At 39.3% G+C, this 21,300-nt stretch overlaps 1 protein-coding gene across 3 annotated transcripts in view; it reads right to left on the minus strand.

Moving 5' to 3' along the window:
- The window catches only part of PDE149 (integral membrane TerC family protein), a 444,133-nt gene that overhangs the window by 102,790 nt on the left and 320,043 nt on the right, over positions 1–21,300 (minus strand). For all 3 annotated transcript variants that reach the window (XM_089439373.1, XM_089439371.1, XM_089439372.1), the window contains one exon: positions 44–102. In XM_089439373.1, the coding sequence (XP_089295499.1) occupies positions 44–102 (59 nt within the window). The remainder of the gene's footprint in view (positions 1–43; positions 103–21,300) is intronic.

A 21,300-nucleotide genomic window follows, 5' to 3' on the forward strand; every position in this document is an offset into this window, starting at 1 on the left:
CTTTTACAAAGCATCTTTGTGTGTAAAAACAGCTTGAGATCACCTGAAGGTACTGCAGTTCAGACAAGCTTCCAGAAATCAAGGTATATAGTGATCGCAAACCTGTAAAGAAAAGAGGAAAGCAATATTTCCATTAATAGATGACTAAAAGTTAGGAATGGGACAGGTTGCAATTAGCAGGTAGTAGTAGAATGCCAAGAAACAATTAAATAAGCTTATACCTAAGATTCTAAAATTTATAATCCACAGACAAAAACTATGATATTTAAGCGTCCCCAAGGCTGCAAATGTTAGTCACATATCTGAATACATTTGGAAACAATAAGTGCTTTACAGCTAATACACAAAACAATGTTGACTCACTCTCCAAGATATCACAGCTCAAAAATGCTCCAAATGTGACATATCCCCTAGGTAACACAGTCAAAAACTTGATTTGTATGGAAGTGTTCCTTCTTCAGCATAAAAACCTTATAATCTCTTGTAGTCTTTAATTTATTGTTTACAATGTAGTTATATCAAATACGGGACATATTTTTCCTAGTATTCTTAGGTATACTTAATTTACTGCAGAATCAGACAGCGTCATACTTTTTGCATCAAGATAGTAACTTGATATACCATGGAAGAAACATTTGGCAATTTTTTTGACCCTACCTTATCCATTAGTATTGTTATGAATCATATTCTCAACTGTATATGGTAATCCAACTAATGAATCTATATGGTTCCTTTTTTGTGAGGAAGTAAAATTGCATAAGTATTCTAACTTAAGTGGGGAATGCTGACAAAATGATAGAACCTTTAACATTAACTAGTTTGACATGCTATTTCCAATTTTTTGGTGACATAGCATATCTAGTAACAAAATGTGTTGAAGACCTTGATAAATGGGCAAGCATAATATATGCATTAAATAAGAATTAATGTAACAAACATAAACATATATTAAATAGCAATTAGTTATTGAAGAGACATGTCCCAAAGACATGACTATTTGTGAAGGGACAGCTTGCCTAGTATATTAGTAGGGCCCTCATTGTAACATTCAATCATTTTATCAATTATATATCTGTCAAGACATTTATTCTAAATATATTTCTTCTTCAATAACAAACTGAATATTGTTTGTTATTCCATTGGTATCAAAGCCGTGTTTTCAGATGACCTGGTCAGAGCCACATTAGGCTACCATTATATTCTTAGGTCCTAAAATCATGGAAACATATTTCGAAGAAGTATTGGAATACCATAAAACTCAACAAAAAATTATTACAGGAAATGAAAAAAATAATTCTAAAATTGCTGAAGGATTTTGAAATACCGGATTTAGCACCTACAATAGAAGTTGACATTGACATAAAAGAAACTAGCAATGAAGAATGTTCTCTCTAGGAAAAGGATGCACAGAGGATGTAATTTGAATCAGTGCATGCAGAAACTGCAAAAAATAAAAAAGAGTTGAAAGAAAACCACAGGGGAACGTTGAACCAAAATGAAGAAATTGTCCCCCTTTCTACTTTGGTAGAAAAACATCATGATATAGCAAGGTGATCCCATGGCTCCTTTGAGAATTGAGATTGAAGACTACTTGCACGTTTTAGAAGGCAAATGGGAGATTATTAACTGTTGCTTTAACAGAGACCCCATTTATGATGCCGATGATGAACTTGATAAGGATCTTGATTTGCCTTGTATTCCATGTCATCAAGAAACATTGATCACTTTTGAGCCATCCATGGGTCTTAGTGTTAAAAATGATGAACACATGGTGGTCTCGCCTTTTAAACATAATCCTTGCAATAGGAAACTTGATCAGTCTAATTCCCCTAGCTTGCCTGATTTTCCCTTCCTTCCTTCTTGGCTAGAACATGAGGATAAAAAAGGGAACTTCATGAATAAAAGAACCTTTGAGGAAAAGTTATGGGGTTTGATCATTGATTTCTCCATATTCAATTAAAGGATAGGCCCGATGGTGCAGGCCTGACTCATGTTCCCCTCCTTTGTCCGTTGCTCCTTTACATGATTCATGGTCGCTTTGTTTTCCCACCTCTCGCCCTTGTGACCTTGCATGCGAGTGTCATGATTGTCATGTTTGCTTTCAAATGTATATCACAATTGATCACAGGGATAGGAAATATGATCTTGATCCGATGATATGCTGACTACATTGGGGCTATATGATTATAGTTAGCACTTGCATAATGTAGCATGCATGTTAGAGTAGGATGCATTGCATATTAATTTTTCATAGCTACTATCATCATATCATGTTCTCATGCTAGAATAGGTGCATTTAGATTATACTTGCATCTTGGAATATATTTTCTTTTTTTATGGTTTTTTATTCAATGAAATCATGGGTGATAAAAGTATGCCCAAGACATATGCTTCCAACATTATTTGTGATGTGCAAGATACAGGTTTGTGGTCCCAAAGGATTGTTGGTGTTCTCATGACCTCCCTGTTCGAGTACATTAATCGTGCACTCTACAAAGAGCTCATGTCCCAATTGGATCTAGATGTTACCCACCAAAAGTGGGTGACCCCATAGGAGAATAGCTCTCCTAGATTTGTCTTCAGCTAACAGCTAACAACCCTTGGCAACCACCAGCGTAGCCTATGTGTTATGCCATTTGCTCTCTGCTCCCTGAGCCAGTCATATGTTCCCTCGTCCATTTGTTGAGAGCATATGTTTGAAGGTGGGCCGTCCAAATCCTAAAGGTATGTTTTTCATTATGCAATTGGGTGCTTATGCTTGTTTTTCCTTAGGCACTTTGGGCATGGATTATTAGGCTAAGTTGCCGGAAACGGCTATCTTCAACCCTTGAAACGTCGGATCCCGTTTCGGATCCGGATCCTTGTATGAAACAGATAAAAATGTGTAAAAAACGTATGTCATCCGTTTTGAATTTTTGGAAACGGCGGGTTTGCATTTACGTCATTTTTGAAGCGTTTTTGGAGAAAAACCTCCTGGATCTGGTTTAGGGTAATACATTTTCCATTTTTCGTGATCCGTATAACAACAAAGCAATACGTATCTCGAGCTATCCCGATCTCTACCCACTGGGAACAATATTTTGGTTTTTTTTCATATTATGAACCTAATTTATGAACCTAAGTTGTGTTATAATTTGTGTTATCATTTGAGTGAGTCATCGAACTGGAGTGATTGCCGCCGACTGGAGTTTTCGTTGGAGTCTTCGACTAGAGTGACTGTCATCCATTGCGGTGAATCACCGACTGTGCAGAGACTAGAGTGAGGCTTGAGCCGCCGCCACTACCGACTGTGCCAATGCGCTGTAAGTCTCATCATAATAGATATAGCTCAACAATTCATAATCTACACATGTTTAACTTTTATCATTATTTCTACAATTTCGTTCAAGACTGTTAACTCGATTGCGTTTTCATCTCTAAAAGGCACCTGCAACATGAGAAATTAATATAAATAAACTAAAAATATGAGGCAAAAAGGAAAAAGAAGTAATTCAAACCTTAGAACTTCACGGTGACATTATATTCATTGGCCCTTTGGCACACAATCACTTGTATATTATACTCAATGTTGCAACAATGACCTTCATTACCTAGAAGAAAACTACAATGTGCACAAGTGGGAAACCAGGACTTCTGAAGGGAAATAGCCCTAACGCACAAATGTGCATAGAGAAGCTTTCCCAAATTGTTAGTAAAATATATAGAAAACATCTTTCTAGCATAGGCAGAAAATAAGCAATTTATTAAATTTATTGACATATTTTGTATTTGCATATCCCATAGCTTATACAGCGATATGGAGCTGTATAAGTCTTTTATAATCTGCTCTCTAATGACATCCTATAGATCTTGTTTGGGTTTCCAAGACGAATTTATTTCATTTCATTGCGTACCATGATATAATGAATATCAAAAACTCGGAATGATAAAATGCGCAATTGCTAATATGTTCAGTGACCAATCCCATGATTCAATATAACTTCAAAATGATAAATATGAGAACTCTAAACATTTTGTATGCGAAACCATGAGATTGAAACCGAAAAAACAAAATTTTCATCTCAATGCTCCCTCATGTGAATAAATGACACAACTACGAAAACAGTTGTGTGAAAAAATGCTTATGAACTAGACTTCTGCTTGGCAATGATCTGTATAGTCAGTCACTAATAATAGGTTAGCACAAAGTTTTTATTTTAATTATTTCTTATTTTAATCTGTAGTTTCATTTACATCATCATCATTCATGGCAACTTCAAGTTCAGCGATTCGCGAGGTAGAGGAAGTGGAACATGAAATTGAATCTACCCCTAAAGTTGATCCAAAGTCACCACTTTGGAAATATGTAACTACTATTGGGAAGATCCAAGGAGGGGGATCATTGGCATGGGTTTGCAGTGAGTGTAAAAAGGAGTATAAGGGATCATACACACATGTCAAAGCACATTTGCTTAGGTTAAAAGGCAATGGGGTTCGAATATGCAGTGGCCCACCTAAAGAGAATGGGACAAATGGAAATGGTTTAAGCAACGTAAAACCTGCAGAGCCTAGGAGCTCTAACCTTCAGTTTGCTAGGGTTTAGGAGGTTGGGGGTAAGTTGCAGAGTGGAGCTGGTGGGGTACTATAGTCAGAACAGTACCTAACAGGGCAAGACCAAGGAGAAGGGAGTTGCTACCGAGGATTTCTAGCCAAGAAACCCGGATCAGTGGTGCAGTTACACTAAGGATCGGAGTGGGGGCATCTCGACATTGGCATAAGGGTTTCTAGAAGGGAAATCGAGGCTCAGAGGGAGTCATACCAAGAACTTCCAGGAGGGAAGTAGAGGAGCAGTGAGATGGCGGTGAACGGGGTAAGAGACCAAGACAGACTGGACGAAGCCTCAAACTTCATAGTCTGGAAGGCCAAAATCCTATCCGTTCTAGACAGGAATCGTGTCAAGCACTTCGCCTTGAGGACAATAGCTATCCCAGTTGACCCAGCTGATAACGACAAGTACGAGGAGGCAATGGCAAGGGCCAAGAGCATCATTCTTGACGGGGTCAAGGACCATGTAGTACCACATATTGCCGAAAAGGAAACGGCAAATGAGATGTGGGAGGCCCTAAAGAAATTGTACCAGCATACTTCTGTGCAGAGAAGGATGTTACTAGAAAATCAGCTGTGATCATACCAGATGTAGAAAGGAGAACAGATCGACCCCTTCCTCAGTCAATTGAAGGAGATCCGGGATCAACTGACTTCCATAGGGGCCATGCCGGATCAAGAATTGATGGTGAGAACAACCCTGAACGCAGTCTTAGAAGACTGGGAGGTGTTTTTCCAGAGCATACTAGGCAGGGCGACCCTTCCAGATTGGGAGGAAATGTGGGTTGCTCTTCGCCAAGAAGAGATTAGAAGGCTGAGCAAGGTGGGAAGCAACGGCAAGGGGATCAGAATCAAGAAGGAGGAGGAGGTGGATGCTGCCCTAGCATCTGAGGCAAAGCAGGAGAAACGGACGAAGAAGGAATTCTCCAAGGTCAAATGCTTCCACTATGGGGAGCTGGTTCATTATGAGATGCAGTGTCCAAGGAAGAAGAGCACGGGAGAGGCCTCCGAGACCAAGGCTGCGCCAGCAAGGGCAGAGCTAAGTAACCGGATTCGTTAGGGAGGGGCCACGTGTCCGAATCCAGCGTGTCAGACACGATTCGCCCAAAAAATGTGTCCAAAAAACATGACACGTCGAATCCTATGCGTGTCCCAAAAATCGCCATCGTGTTAAGATTTTGGACTGCGTGTCCTGCTTTCCAGGACTCGTTTAGTGGCAAAGTGACTTCTGCAGGTTAGAAAAAGGCCGCAATTGCTCATTATAGTCACGCTTTTCATCATTTGGCAAGTATTGTTTTATTAATGTTTGATGTATGGCTAAGTTAACAGCAATGGATGGCAGTCGCATTTGAGTATTCTACGTTTCTCAAGAGATGTTGTTGTATGCTATGTTCTAACAAAACATGTGCTTGAAATACCAGAACCATTATTGCCTGGAAACTTCGAGAACTCGCTTTTTTCACAGTTTCGAGTGACAGTTTTGATTGCTCAAATCTGCAAAACCCAAAGGACACTTGATACTTTCATATGTCGTTCATGGCTTCTGTTTACCAATTATTTCTATTGCAGCAACAATTTCTTACAAGTTATCTATTGTGCCAGATAAGGAGTTAAACTAGTTCAGTTAAAAAAAGTGTAGTTTGATTTTTGACTGCAAGATTATTCCGGAGAATGTTTTGAATAACCACTGGGATGGGATTTGAACTGTTAAAGGAGATGTTGTTGACAAAAGCAAAGATAAAGCTGAACAGTACATGAATGCAAAACATGAATCTGATCATCTCGTTGACAACCTTCACGGGAATTCAAGAATAAGATTTCAGTTCAATGTTTATTGCGAGGGGGAGATGTAGGGTTGTCTTGGTGTCTGTAAAATTTCAGATCATACATATAATATCTTCTTTATTATTATTATTTTATTGAGATATATAAATTTTAAATAAAAAATAATGATAAGATTATATATGAAATGGGGTTGAATAATGTTGAAGTAGTCTTTGATGGTGTAAAAACTTTGAGGTTTGCATTTTTAAAGTTTTTGATGGTGTAAAAACTTTGAGGTTTGCATTTTAAAGTTTTTGATAATTCATGATGGTTATTTTTTTATACGTTAAAAATTTGTCAGTGTGTTTATCTTACTATCTTGTAGTTGTAAGTTGTCTTTCAATTATGAATTATGAATCATGATTTATCATTTATGTGACCACTGACATGTATTTGAATTTTCTATGTACTATGCATGCTATAGATGAAGATCTATGTTTGAAATCAATAAATTTGTATCATTAATTAAAATTTGTGTAAGAAATATCTAATTTTTAATATATATATATATAACGAATCCTACGTGTCCTGTTCCGGGGGGCCAACGTGTCCGAATCCAACACTACGAATCCTGAATCCTACAAATCCCGAATCCCCGTGTCAGGTGACTTAGGGGCAGAGAAGGAAGTGGAGACAAACGATGACTGTGCCATGAGTGCACACACACCACTTGAGTGGAAGTGGAGAGACATCGAGTTGTAGTCAGGCGGACTACAGGCGATGAGGGGCAGGATCCTCGAGGTACCCAGCCTCTTGAATTAGACCTTGCTTTGGGAGCCCCGAAGAGGAGTAGCAGTACTAGCGATGTCAGTAGAGACGAATGCGGATGGAATGACAGAGGGAGCTACAGTACAGGATTCCAAGGACAGCGCGAGGCTAGCAGGCTGCAACAATGCGAGAGGCATGGGAGTGTTGCACCAGTGTAGGATGGCACAGAGAGGTGTGCAACGGTGCAAGATGCATGGAGTTGTTGCAGCAGCGCAGAGGTCAGAGAGGGAGCACTTGTCAGTGACAGAGGGAGCTTCAACATCAGTAGTGTTTCTAGCCTGACGGAGATGTGAGAGTTGGGAGATCAGTTACTTATTTCTCAGTAACTGAGTTGCAGTGCAACAATTAGCAATGGTAGTGTTATGGGCAGCACGATGCAGCATGATGAGCGGGGTTGCAATGCAGATGCAGCAGTGGCAGTGGCAGGGCCATGGGCAGCAATACAGATGTAGAGGGAGTTGCAATACGAATGCAGCAGTGGCTGTGGTAGGGCCATGGGTAGCAGTACAGGATGCAACAGTGCAGATGATGGGCAGTAGGCCTAGCATCAGCACAGGGACCGATGTCGGATGATCAAGGTGATACTCAGTGAGGAGTATTGCTAGAGCATAGTCTTCGCTAAGAGAGAGTGTTGATTTGGGGTAGCATCGGATGTGCTCTAGCTACGAAAATTGGTGGAGAGGCCAAGGCACGTGAGATCTCCAATACCCAGAAAGGGTTTGGGCAAATTCTAAACAGTTTGGGAGATATTAAAATAATTAATATTTCTAAAGGAGTCCCTAAGTCTAAACTTAGGGAAAATAAAATATTAATGTGAATTAATATAAAATTGTGTTAGAATGGTCCAAAAGTCATGGATCAAGCTAGATTTAATCTTAGTCGTTGATTAGGGACTTAATCTTGGCCGTTGATTTGTCAACGAGAAAAGTATAAGAGGAGGTTTGAGGGTCACTTGGAGAACACACCAAGTTGATCAAGATTTCAACTTTCTGGGGCTATGTTTGCTGAGAAAGTTGAGAGAGTGATCAGAGTTGTAGCTGAGGGGTAGTGAATACAGAAGCATAGAGGTAGAGATAGCACCGGGAGGATCAGCGCAGTCGCTGGAGAGAGGGACGCAGAAGCAGCCAAGGGTTCACGCAAAGTCAGCAAGGGCTCACGCAGAGGCTGCAAGGAGCTACGCAATGCCTCAGAGGGCTAGCTTGAGTGACGCAGAGTGCCAGAGGACTGATGCAGTGCCTCTAGAGGCTGACATAGGCAAGCCAGAGTGACATTGGGCTAGCGCTGGGCCAAAGAGAGGCTGACGCAGTCCCTAGTGGCTGACGCTGGAGTTTCGTGGGGCAAATTAGAGTTGTGGAGCTGCCAGAGTGTTTATCCAGGGTTTCAGCCGGAATATCTGCTTTCGAGTAGAGAGGTACTACTGCCGAGATTTTTTTCTGTTGGGTGAGCCGGATTTGGCACCCAGATTGTATTCTGAAACTGCTTAATAAATCAAACCCTCAGATAGTTGCATCGATTTTCCCGCATTAGGTTTTTCCGGGGACATTAGTCAAAAAACAACGGTGTCACTTGTGTGATTGTTTCTATTTCCTTCAGTTGATGATCTGTAATGTGTTGAACATGTACTTGTATTTATTTCCAGTATTTACATGGTAAATAACTTGTTAATTAACAGAACAAGTAGGTAGGAATAAATCAGTAAAAGTGCATTAAGGGTTTCTAACATGTCAGACTTAGAAATTCCAACAGTGGGAAACTGCAAGCCATGAGTTTCAAGCCCCTCAAGATGCTACCCAAGTAGTTGAACATAAGATAAAATATATAGGAACCAAGGGCACCATTTTGGATAGTGTGAAGGATCACATAAATCCTCACATTACGAAGAAAGATTCATCCTATCAAATGTGGACAACCTTGACAAAGTTGTACAAGAGTAAAAACCAGAACAAAAATATGTTGCTAAGGAAGAAGCTAAATAACATCAAGATGAATAGATCTGAGATTGTGGCCTCATACTTCACAAGGATTCAACAAGTTTGTGATGAACTTTCAGTTGTTGGAGAAGAGGTGGATGAGATGGATCTTGTCAAAGTAGCATTGAAAGGGTGCACCAAGCAATGGGCTACATTTGTGACAAGTATCCTAGCTAGAGATAAAATCCCTAATTGGGACAAGTTGTGGGATGATTTCACCCAAAAGGAGATTTGGGAGGAATCCATAACTAGTGGATAGTGAAAAGGTGGAGATGAGGAGAACCTTTCTCTTGTTGGGCAAGAAAAGAAGGGCAAGGGTAAAGCCAAACAAAACCAGAGTGGAGCAACATATTCACAAGGGAAGAAAGGCATGAACAAAGTCAAGTGCTTTGCATCATAAGTTTGGTCATTATACAAGACAGTGTCCAAAAAAGAAGAAAAGCAAGAGGAAAACAACAGTAGTTGCATCTACACAGATGGATAAGATGGTTGAAAAGATCGAGAAGGAATTTTCTCTAGTTTCCTGTCTTTTTGCAATCATTACAAGAGAGGTGTGGTTTGTGGATAGTGATGACAACACTAGGTATGTAGTAGAGGGCATTGGCAACATATAATTCTAGCTAGACTTTGGGAGTATTATGGAGGTGAAGGAAGCGATGTATGCACCTAGTTGGAGAAGAGTTTACTCTTAGTTTTCGCCATGGAGGACAAAGGAATTGAGGTCAGTTTCATGGTTGGTGAGGTAGTTGTCAGGATGAAAGGGGTTGATCCTAGCGTGAAGCGAGTTATAGGCAACGAAGAGAATAACTTGTATTTGTTGAGAGGATATCTAATGAAAGACCTAGTATATAGCAGTGACAACCAAAGTGCTATCTGGGACAAGAGAATTGGACATCTAAACTACAGGGCTCTACCACTTTTATAAGATATGATCACTAGTTTTTTGGAGTTCAGTATAGAGCATGATGGTGTGTGTGTAAAGGATGTGCGCTTGTAAAGTGTTGATTTTCCATGGCACTAGAGAATCTAGGTTAGGGTCTTAGAATCTCTAACACAACGAACTCAAATGCCACAACAAACTACATTGTACAACAGAACAAATACAATAGTAAATCGACACATGCACAAATAGACAACCTTTTACAATTTTTCAATAACCCAACTTTGTTATATTAACAAACTGTAATACCACTGTCTAGGGCTCCCATACCAGGGATCATGGCCCTCGTACAATCACTAATACAAGAATACAATCTAGGTTTCAGTGTCAACAACTATGACAACCAATCTACCCTGAACAAGATACAACTGACTGACTAGCTGATGTAGTGCACCATCACAACTCCCCTTGGTCATACCGTGAAGTCATTTGTTGGTCCTTTTGCTCCCAATCTGCAGCTCTACCTCTATCAATGAATCCTGCTCCTTTAGGTCATTGAACACGATTCTCCAATCAACGAATCAACATATAGGGTCTTCTTGTGAGTTGTCGACAACTCTGTTTGTCAACAACTCCTAGACTACCCATTACTGCTCCTCAGCTCTTACGGACTTCTTCCCTCTATTGCCTTGTTGTGCTTCTCCAATGAGGCAAACTTAGGGCATGGAAGGTTGCCCACTATACCTGCCAAATTTCTTTCTCCAACTTTCAACTTAGGGCTGATCCAACTACTCCCTTGGCTTCCCTTTTTTCCTTCAAATAACAATCCTTAAGCTTCTCCAAATCTGCCATCCTTACAACTGTTAATGTCCTTAACAAGCTGATCTAGGGCATCAAAGACACCTCACTACTGCCCTCCAAACAAACCTTTAGATGTTCTTCCAATCTGTCCTAAATTGGGACTATCTATCCACTAGCAACGAATCAACTTGAGACACCATGCAACATACCTCTAGTCGCTCTTCTCCTTGGCCTATGCTTTTATTCTATGGTTCTCAACCTTGGTTAGGGCTACCTGCAGCTACTTCTATAGCCCTCCAACTAGGTTTCAATCAGCTCGCCATCCCTTCTTAACAGCACGCCTTATCCTCCTTAATGCTTGATCGTCTACTAGATATGTAGTTGTTTGTTTGGGCCTACAATACTAGCCTTCGACCTCCCAAAATGGGTCACTACAGGGTTCGTCCCTACCTGCAGTCAAACAGAAATTTCAATCTCTGTTTCATGAAGAGTTTTAGCCCTAAAACACGCCCAAACTTGCTCTTTGCTTCACTGCTTGCTTTTGCTCAAAACTCGACCCAAACAGTCATGAGAAATAATCCAAAACAAGACTTCTTTCTCTCCTTCGCTTGTCCTCTTAGAGTTGCGGCTAAATTAGATGTCTCCCTATGATTCGTTGCACTTTGGATGAGTGAAATGAGCCTCCAATCATCTTCTATTTATATGTTTTCCTAGGGTCTACAACAACTAGCCCTTGGAGGCTTATTTCAAGTCAAACCGAGCAGTTCATTGGCTAAACCATCTGAACCAGCCAAAAAACCCAGTGAAAGCCACCCTTACACCGTTTTGTTAGAAAAATCGGACCTAACCGGCCAGTTTATGACAAAACTGACTAGTTTATGGGTAAACTGGTTGGTTCTGTCATAGACCAGCTGGTCCATTGCCACGCTGACTGCAGAGCCACCAGACGGTTTTTTGGAAGCTTGTGAGGTGGTTTGGAGGGAAACTAAGGGTCGTTTCCCTCCAAAAACAACCCCTCCAAGCAATAAAAGGAGGTCTCCCCTCTCATTTGCCTCACACATCTCATTTGGAGTTTTTGTAAGTTTCATTGGGAGCTTGGCGAGTGTTGAGTTTTTGTTGGAGTAGTCATATTGGAGGCTTGGAGTTGGAATTGGAGCTATTTTGGAGATAGTTTGGAGTTTTTGGTAGAGTTGGCATCTTTAAGAAGAGGCTAAGCAAGCTAGTTTGCATTTCTAGGAAAGGATTTTCACTTGAAAAAAACCATATTTCACTATTGTACATGTTTTTATGTGTTCTATGCTACATTGTTATCAAATCTCTAGTTTTATGCTATCAAATTTTGTAGGCTAAATATGCCCCATTGTTTTCCCAAATTTATCTTAGGTTTTCAATTTTTCTTAGCTACAATTTTTTTTAATTGCCAAGTTTCTTTGCAAATTTCAAATATTTCTAGGCACCATGCCTCCAAAAGCTAAGGACACTGCATGGGGTCATTGTGATGTGATTGATGGAAAAATAATATCCAAATTTTGCAATAAATCTATTGGAGGTGGGGGTATTCTCAAGTTGAAACAACACTTGGCTGCAATAAGAGGCCAAGTAAAGCCATGTGATGCACCAAAGGAAGTGACAGGTCATGTTAGGGCATAATACTTTGCAAAGTTTGAGAAGTTTGAGAAGAATAAGGCTAGGGAGAAGGCTATCCAAGAAGAAATTGCAAGGAAGAAGGAAATTTTACAAGCCATGAAAGAGAGTGGGTATGGTGACATTGAGATTCAAGACTCCTCTTCTATCCCTTCCACCAACGACCCCTTTCACTATGTTCCTCTTGCTCTTGGGTCTTATCATCAAGCCCAACAATCTAAAGGAACAAAGAGGATGAACATCCAAAGTTATTTCTCATCCTCTACCACCACTGCCTCTGCTAATGCCACTTACTCCCAACCAAGTCTAACTCAACTCAACCCACTTTGGATGACCATTAGAAAAAACAATGCAAAGAATCTTCTTTTCAATACATTGCTAGATGGTGGTATGATGGAAATATCCCATTTAATGTTGCCCGCTCACCTTATTACCAAGTTATGTGGGACTCTGTTATAGCTATAGGAAAGGGCATCAAAGGCCTTACTATGCATGACTTGAGGGGAGCTCTTTTGCAAAATGAGATTTCTTCCATTGATGATTATTTGGCTGAGCATAAAGAGTCATGGCTCAAAATAGGTTGTTCCATCATGTCAGATGGATGGATCGATGGAAAGAACCACACTATCATTAATTTCCTTGTTTCTTGCCCTCAAGGAACCATGTTTTTGAGATCAATGGATGCATATGATAAGGTGAAGGATGCAAACCTTCTATTTCAGCTTTTGGATGACATTATTTAACAAGTGGGGGAGCAGAATGTTGTGCAGGCCATCATAGATAATGACTCAAACTATGTTCTTGCTGGAAAGATGCTAGAGTCCAAATATAAGACCATATTTTGGACACCATGTGTTGCACATTACATAGACCTCATGCTTCAGGACATAGGCAAAGTGGAGTGGGTAAAAAACACTGTAGAGCATGCCAAGTGCATTCCAAAATATATCAACAACCACTCGCGGGTATTGAGCCAAATGAGGAAAAACACTGGGGGAAAAGAGCTTGTTAGGCTTGCAATTATGAGATTTGAAACTCACTTCCTTACCTTGCAATGTCTCAATTCTCAACATAAAAACTTGCAAAAAATGTTTTATTTTGATGATTGGACTTCATCTCGATGGGCTTGTAGACAAGATGGCAAAGACACCAAAAAGAAAGTTTTTGACAATTATTTTTTGAAAAGGTTTGCAGAGCTTGTGAAAAATTAGCGAGCCCGTTGTTAAGGTGCTATGAATGGTGGATGGGGAAACATTTCTTTGGTCCACCCTTCAACATATAGGTCTTGGTGAATAGTAATGATGGTAATGGAGGGGATAAGACTTCATGGCCAAGTTTCGTGGCCAAAGTGACTAGCTAATGGGGGTGTCCACATCCTGTGTATAGATGTGAGAAGGGAGCATTCGTGAATGTATGAGTTACCAACTCGGCCTTTGCTTTTCCACCCCTCTTGTGCCCATTTTACTTCTTCTTGATTTTTCTTTGTATTGTTGCTTATAGTTCAAGGATTAGAGCTTGCTAACAGTTGTATTACCCCTCTAAGATTAGTCAATTTATAGTTCATCGGGGTTGGGACATGCAATGGTTCCTTCCTCTGATTAATGGAGCAATATGTGCTCAGGAACAATGATGGCCATATGAGTGAGGTAGAGCTCATGCTAGGCTTTTGCCCACGTGCTAATTTTTATGTCCTTGACCATCTTTCAGATTTTGAGTTTTCTTTCTTTAATTTTGTTGTGGCCATGATATGCTCTTTCTATTTCTTTTAGCAACATCAACTTCCCATAGCTAAGTGTTCAAGCCCTACGCAAGTTTGTGGACATATTTGTGCTAAATCCCAAAAAACCAATGACAAGTTGAACCCGAAGAATGGAGATGAGATATTGGCTTGTAATGTAAGATGGAAGGTGTTAATTATGACATATGGGAAGATGAAATTATGCTATCTCAATTAGGCCTTCAAAAGTAGTGCCCCTCCTATACCCAAAGGGCCTTAAGGAAGGTCCCACTAGACTAGGATCAAATATTAACCCCGCTAGTAAGGTGAGAGAACAAAATCACAGTCAAAGTCTGTCAATCTCCCAAATAACCCCATAATCCATGCTAAATCCCAAAAAAAATCAAGTATAAGCACTCAATTGCAAAATGATCAAAGTACCTTTAGAGTGGCAGTCCACCTTCACCCATGCACTCATGCCAGATGGGTGAGAAGTGAGTGGCTGATGCAAGTGACGGAGATAAATAGCATATCATCAGCTAATGGTAGCTATCAGGGGCTGTTGGCTGTCTAGCTGACCAGCTGGCTGTCAAATGTAGGACAAAAAATTTCTCCTATGGGGTTACCCATTTTTTTGGGTAACATGCTGCATGATCTTTTTAATCTTGAAGTAAGATAGTTCCTTATTATCATAACATGTGAATAAGCAGAATACCTTTGTAAAGACCTGCATTCTGTAATTTTCAGCAATCTGAATTAGCAATCATAGGTGTTGACCTCTACTGGTCAACCACCCATGCAGTGCACCCCGTTTTTCTTGACAGAAAGAAGCAGCACCTGATCAGCATGTCCGTGCCATCCTGCCATCATCAGCAGCTTGATCTTTTTGATTGTAAACCCAGTCTGCATGTATTAATTGTAAATAATCTTAGCAGACATGAGTCATGTATGTATTTTGCCTAGGTGGACCTAACTTTCTGATGATAATCTACGTCCCGGAAGGTTTTTCGTCTCACCGATCCACGGATCGGCAGAGTTTTCCTTCAAACCTGACCCCAAAGCCGGGATTGATTTTGTCATTAGAACTTTAGGAGAATCCTAGTGTGTTGATCTGCTAGATTATCGTGGTGTCACAGAGCTGGGTGATTTATGAGGGTCTGTATTAAGTGGGCTTGTCCCCTTGAGATGTAAATTGTAAAAGTCATGATGTAATGTGTCCTGAGGGTCGAGAAATGTTTTAAATCCCCTCATGAGTCCTAAGTCCTAGGTCCTAGGTGATGTTTCCGAAAGCTTAGTTCAGTGATCCATGTTAAATGAATTAAAAAATTAAAAAATGAATAAAAATAATAAAATAATAAAAAATAAAAATAAAAAATTTAAAAATGAAGCAAAAACCCTAACTAATAAAATAATAATATTTTAAGTTAATAAATCGACGGATGAGATCAAGAGATGTCTTGATCCTCATCAACGGTCGAGATCATTTCTACATGGATCACTCGAACTAGCCGTTAGGATCATTTCCTTTATATAGGGTCTTAGGGGGTCATTTCAATTCATCTGATCTGTGAGTCTGTACTGAGAAAGCTCTCTTGTAATCTGATTTTCTGGTTAATAAAAAGACTTTGGGGTCCAAATCGTGTTGGTGTTGCTCTCTGGAATTGTTGTGAGATCTTTAATTTTCTGTATATTTCAGTTTTCAGCCATTAATCATAGCTTGTTTTTAGAGTAGTGTGAGCACAGGTATCTTGCTCACCTGCTAGGGTTTGAGGGCTGCTAGGGTTTCTGAAATAATGGCAGGTATCTCCATTATTTCCTGAGATCTAGCAGCTTTCTCTCTCTCTTTGCTGATGGTTGCTTGAGATGTGCAGGAAAACATTTCTGAAGGAAATTGTGGGCATTTGGGGAAGTTCTAGGCTGAACCAGCCGACTCCCACAGGTTTTTCTGTGCAGAGCCCAGCTGATTGTTCCCTGGGTTATTCATTCAAAGTTTCTTTTCTGTTTTACATTGAGAAATTTTCTTTCTGTTCACAGTGAAGTTCAAAATTTCTGATATATTGAAAACATTACTGCTGTTATTGCTAAATCTGGCTGTGTAGGGGCCAAAATCTGTACATTAATTAGCTGTTCTAGGGTTTCAAGTTTATTTTTTGGCAGTTTTCATTAGGGTTTCTTCTGAAGATGCGATTAGGGTAATTTTTGAAGGGCTTTACTTTAAAACTTTGCATATATCTGCCGAGATTTTGTTGTCTATCTTTCAGGATTATAGTATTGCTGTCCTGAGAATAAAGGTTTTTGGGAGCTGGCATAAGCGGGAATTGTTTTGTCACCGAGTAAAAGGGACCAGCGCTAAATAGTGGAGCTCTCATCCGCCGTCAAAGGTTTCCAAACATTCATTACGGACCAGGTACTTTATATGTTCAACGTGACCGGTTTCTGTGAAATGAGCATCACGTTATCTCATACAGGCATCAGGTAAGTCCGTCATGAACGCTGATATATCTCTCAGAAAGTCGATTTACAATTTCGAGCTTAACTTCTTAAGGGTTTGGTAAATGCATAGAACAGATTTCTCGATTTTTCTTTCTCTCAGAACGCAATCTTGATATGCCTGAGCCATCACGTGAAACCCACGTTCCATTATTGTTTTCGATTTCTGGTCTGGCTGCCATTGATTATCTGTTTGCTCCTTCGTGTTGAGACTGTAGCCGCATCGTTGTGATTTTGGTCTGCTGCCGTTTTCCATTTAAAAATTTGTCGCTCCCAGTGCTAAATATCCCCAGCCGCAGTCTCAGCCTCTTGTCCCTTTTCGTTTTACTGTTGCCCTCATCCACGCTGGCAGCGACAGAGCGTATGTCTGCGTCCATGAAATTGTAGTGCTGACTGGTAGCACCTCCATCGAGTCTTGCCGTCGTTCGACCTGCACAGATAACCAAAGAAATCTCTCTGCGGCTTGTTTTTCATTTGAATGCATTTTTCATCGAGCCCGTTATGGTTACGCCCATTTGAATTTTTCTGAGTTATTCATCTGGTTTGGGCTGCCATTGGTATTTCGTTTGCTCCCATTGTGACAGCGTCTTCTTTGCTTGTGGATTGAGCTGCGTTTTTTTTTCGTTGAGCAACCACGCAGACCCTTGTTCCCTCTGCGGTTTTTCTTTCCATGCGTGCTGGAGTCTCACTGTAGCAGCGTCCCTGTCGTTTCTATTTTCGCGTGGGTGTTTCAGCTCCAATATTCGCTGCGTTTTCGATTTCATTTCAACGATGTTTCATTTCAACGATGCTGTGTGCTTATTTGAAAACGCGTGGGTTTGTTTTGACGGCTAGGGTTCACGGTAACATCCGTTGGCATTTTTTTTATTTGATGCGTTTTGAATTTTTTTTTTATTTCATGTTAATAGGCATAGGTTAAATTTGACTTTTGTATAGTTAGTTTACATAAAACATAAAAAATGCGATTTCAATCTTAGATTTTGTATATTAAATTTTAGATTTTAGATTTTATCATTTTAGATTTTAGTTTAGTTATATTTAGATATTAGTTAATTGTTTCTTGATTTTATAGATTTTAGATTTTAGGGATTTAACTTTAATTAGATTTAATTTTTTGTTTTATTTTAGAATAGAAATAATAAAAAATGAAAAAATATATTTTTAGTTTTATTTTTAATGGTTAGAATTTAGTTTTTTTTTTTAGATTTTTTCTTTTTTGATTTTTATAATATAAAAAATAAAAATGTTTTTGTTAGATTTTTTTATTTTTTTTTAATTTAATTTTTTGTTTAGTTTAGTTTTAAAATTAGATTAGTTTTAGAATTTTAATTTTTTTTAGGATTTATTTTTAATTTCCATAACATTGAAAAATAAAAATTGGAAAAAAGATTAAAAAAAAAAAATTTTGAAAAAATAAAAATTTTGTGGAAAAGCAAGATGTCAGTCTCAGTGGTTTTTATGTATATCTTTCATGCTGGGATCTAAGTTTTCAAGCCGAGATGCGAAATTGATATCTGGTTAATGGTTTATAATTCTCGTGGTATTTTAAGGCATTTATCTGTTAAAATTTTCAGTTGCTGGATATCGTTTTGGTCATTCTAAGAGCATTGTAATTTCGCTGATGATAGATGATTGTTGTTCATGGTCCATATCTTTTTTATATCATTTAACAAGTAATCGTTTTAACCACAATCTCTTAAGGGACTGGTCTGCTAAATTAAACAAATCAATCAAGTGCTTTTTCATATCGTATCTCGTGTCTCCCAACCAACTGGTCGACAGTTGGTCTCATCATCTCACAGGGTCTACCCCCCTTAGCCGCGGGAGACAGGCTTAAACGGAGGGATTGGGGATCAGAGTGACAGCCCCCGGTCTGAGCGTTGTCGTGTCAATCCGCGCGACAACATTTTTTGGCGCCGTTGCCTGGGACAGAGTTTTTCTGTTCCTGGGGTTTCATCGACATTCATCTTCTCATCTTCTCATCTCTCATTTGAGCTGGCAGATTCAAATATTTTGGCATCTTTTCATCACATATCAGCAGCGCCTCTTGGGTTTGTTTCCTGTTTGGGTGGCGACTCCATTTTCTTATTATTCCCAGACAAGAAGCCTCCCGCATATCTGTTTGTTGATTACTTCGTGGATCTTAGAATCAGTTTTATTGTTCAAGTGGCGACTCCACTTCTTTCATCTCTTGATTTTCTTGAGCAAAGAGCTAGTTCTATCATCCATCTGATCCCTTATTGTTCATCATGGATTATTCATTTAAACCATGTCGTTTTACTCACCGTCTCCATGATCTTCCGGAGGAGGCCATTCATGAATTACCTATTTTTTCAGATGGTGATCCAGTCGCTGCTAATAGGCATCTAGACTTGTTTATTCGCATCATGCTCATATATTGCAGATCCCCTCAGTTTAGTCATGGTGATATCAAAATGCGTCTATTTGTCCTTTCTTTAAAAGATGATGCTTTGAATTGGTTTAACAATTTTCCTAAGGATTCTTTTACTTCTTTAAATGACATTGTAAGTGCTTTTGAAGATAGATATGGTTATCCAAACAGCTTGCCTTCTGCCCCTAAAATTGTGCAACAGAATAAAAATAATTTGATAAGAGGTCCAGCTGAAAGATCCCAAGACAATTCATCATGTCAGAATGTGTCATCCACCGGAAATATTGTAGATCAAGTTCATGATAGTGAAAAATCAGGGACAAATAATAGTGAAAGGGAAGAACAAAAGCAAATCATACAAGATCTAATGATGCTGGTAAGAAACATGGAAAGCAATCAAACTAGTCTTATCAATGATGTTAAAACTTTAGGCACCCACCTGGAAAAACGTAATAGGGAGTTGGAGGTCACGCAAAATCAGCATGCTAAGGAAATTGAGGCCATGAAAATTAAGTATGAAACAGAAATTAGAAGCATGCAAAACAAGATGTCAGTCTTAGAGGAAAATACGGTGACCATGAAAACTGATCATGATAGGGAAATTGACTCTATGATATTCAATCATAACAATCAGTTGGCTGACATGCAAGCGAATCATAAAGAAGAAATAAATTTCATGCAGCATTGCTTGATGGACATAGAGGAAAAGAATGATAAAGTAATAAAACACATGCAAGAGCACCATGCCATGCAAATCAGTGCTATAAGGGATGAATGCTCTAGTCAGATGGATGCCATTAGAATACAAGTTCAAAAGATTCAACAATGGTCAAATGATAAGAGAAACCAGGAGCCTTCTCATTTGCCGCAACAAGTTCCATCTTACTATGAGGAGGTCATTAGGTGGATAATTGAAGATGATCCAGATAAGCTTAAAAACGATAAAAATCAGATGCAAGACACAAAAAGACTTAGCATGCATTTCTTACACACTTCATCTGATAGTTTCGAAACAGAAAGTTCCAGATCATCAGTAATTCATCCTGCCAGAAAGAAGAAGCGCAAGAGGAAGAAGATTAGACGAAGATTTGACGCATCAGACGGCCATGAGCAGCTTGATTTTCGGATAGGAAGGAGTCCTACCATATGCAAAATTGGACATGGCACATCCGACAAGCAGCCGACAGATTTGCCTGAAAGCAGGCAAATGCTCAGTATGCACTATATTGAACACATCTGATGCCGTGAGGCATTTTTTGTATTGTATTTCTAACTCTACTCCTTGTCTTTTCAGCATTTCATTTCTGTTTTAGGATTAGATTTACTTTGCATGTTATTAGATAGTTAATAAATGAAGAGCTTTTATCTTTCCTGTGCTTAATGTATATGCTGATTTTTTGGGATGGACGCTACTTATTTTTGTGTTGTATGGATGCAGATTCTGGATTCTCACATTCCTGCAAGCAGCAACGTGTCCCCAAGTAGAGCCAGATGTTGACCTCTACTGGTCAACCACCCATGCAGTGCACCCCGTTTTTCTTGACAAAAAGAAGCAGCACCTGATCAGCATGTCCGTGCCATCCTGCCATCATCAGCAGCTTGATCTTTTTGATTGTAAACCCAGTCTGCATGTATTAATTGTAAATAATCTTAGCAGACATGAGTCATGTATGTATTTTGCCTAGGTGGACCTAACTTTCTGATGATAATCTACGTCCCGGAAGGTTTTTCGTCTCACCGATCCACGGATCGGCAGAGTTTTCCTTCAAACCTGACCCCAAAGCCGGGATTGATTTTGTCATTAGAACTTTAGGAGAATCCTAGTGTGTTGATCTGCTAGATTATCGTGGTGTCGCAGAGCTGGGTGATTTATGAGGGTCTGTATTAAGTGGGCTTGTCCCCTTGAGATGTAAATTGTAAAAGTCATGATGTAATGTGTCCTGAGGGTCGAGAAATGTTTTAAATCCCCTCATGAGTCCTAAGTCCTAGGTCCTAGGTGATGTTTCCGAAAGCTTAGTTCAGTGATCCATGTTAAATGAATTAAAAAATTAAAAAATGAATAAAAATAATAAAATAATAAAAAATTAAAAATTAAAAATTAAAAATGAAGCAAAAACCCTAACTAATAAAATAATAATATTTTAAGTTAATAAATCGACGGATGAGATCAAGAGATGTCTTGATCCTCATCAACGGTCGAGATCATTTCTACATGGATCACTCGAACTAG

Source organism: Pinus tabuliformis, chromosome 9 (genome assembly GCF_031772625.1).
Source record: "Pinus tabuliformis cultivar Carrire ecotype Pingquan chromosome 9, CPIR1, whole genome shotgun sequence".
Taxonomy (NCBI): domain Eukaryota; kingdom Viridiplantae; phylum Streptophyta; class Pinopsida; order Pinales; family Pinaceae; genus Pinus; species Pinus tabuliformis.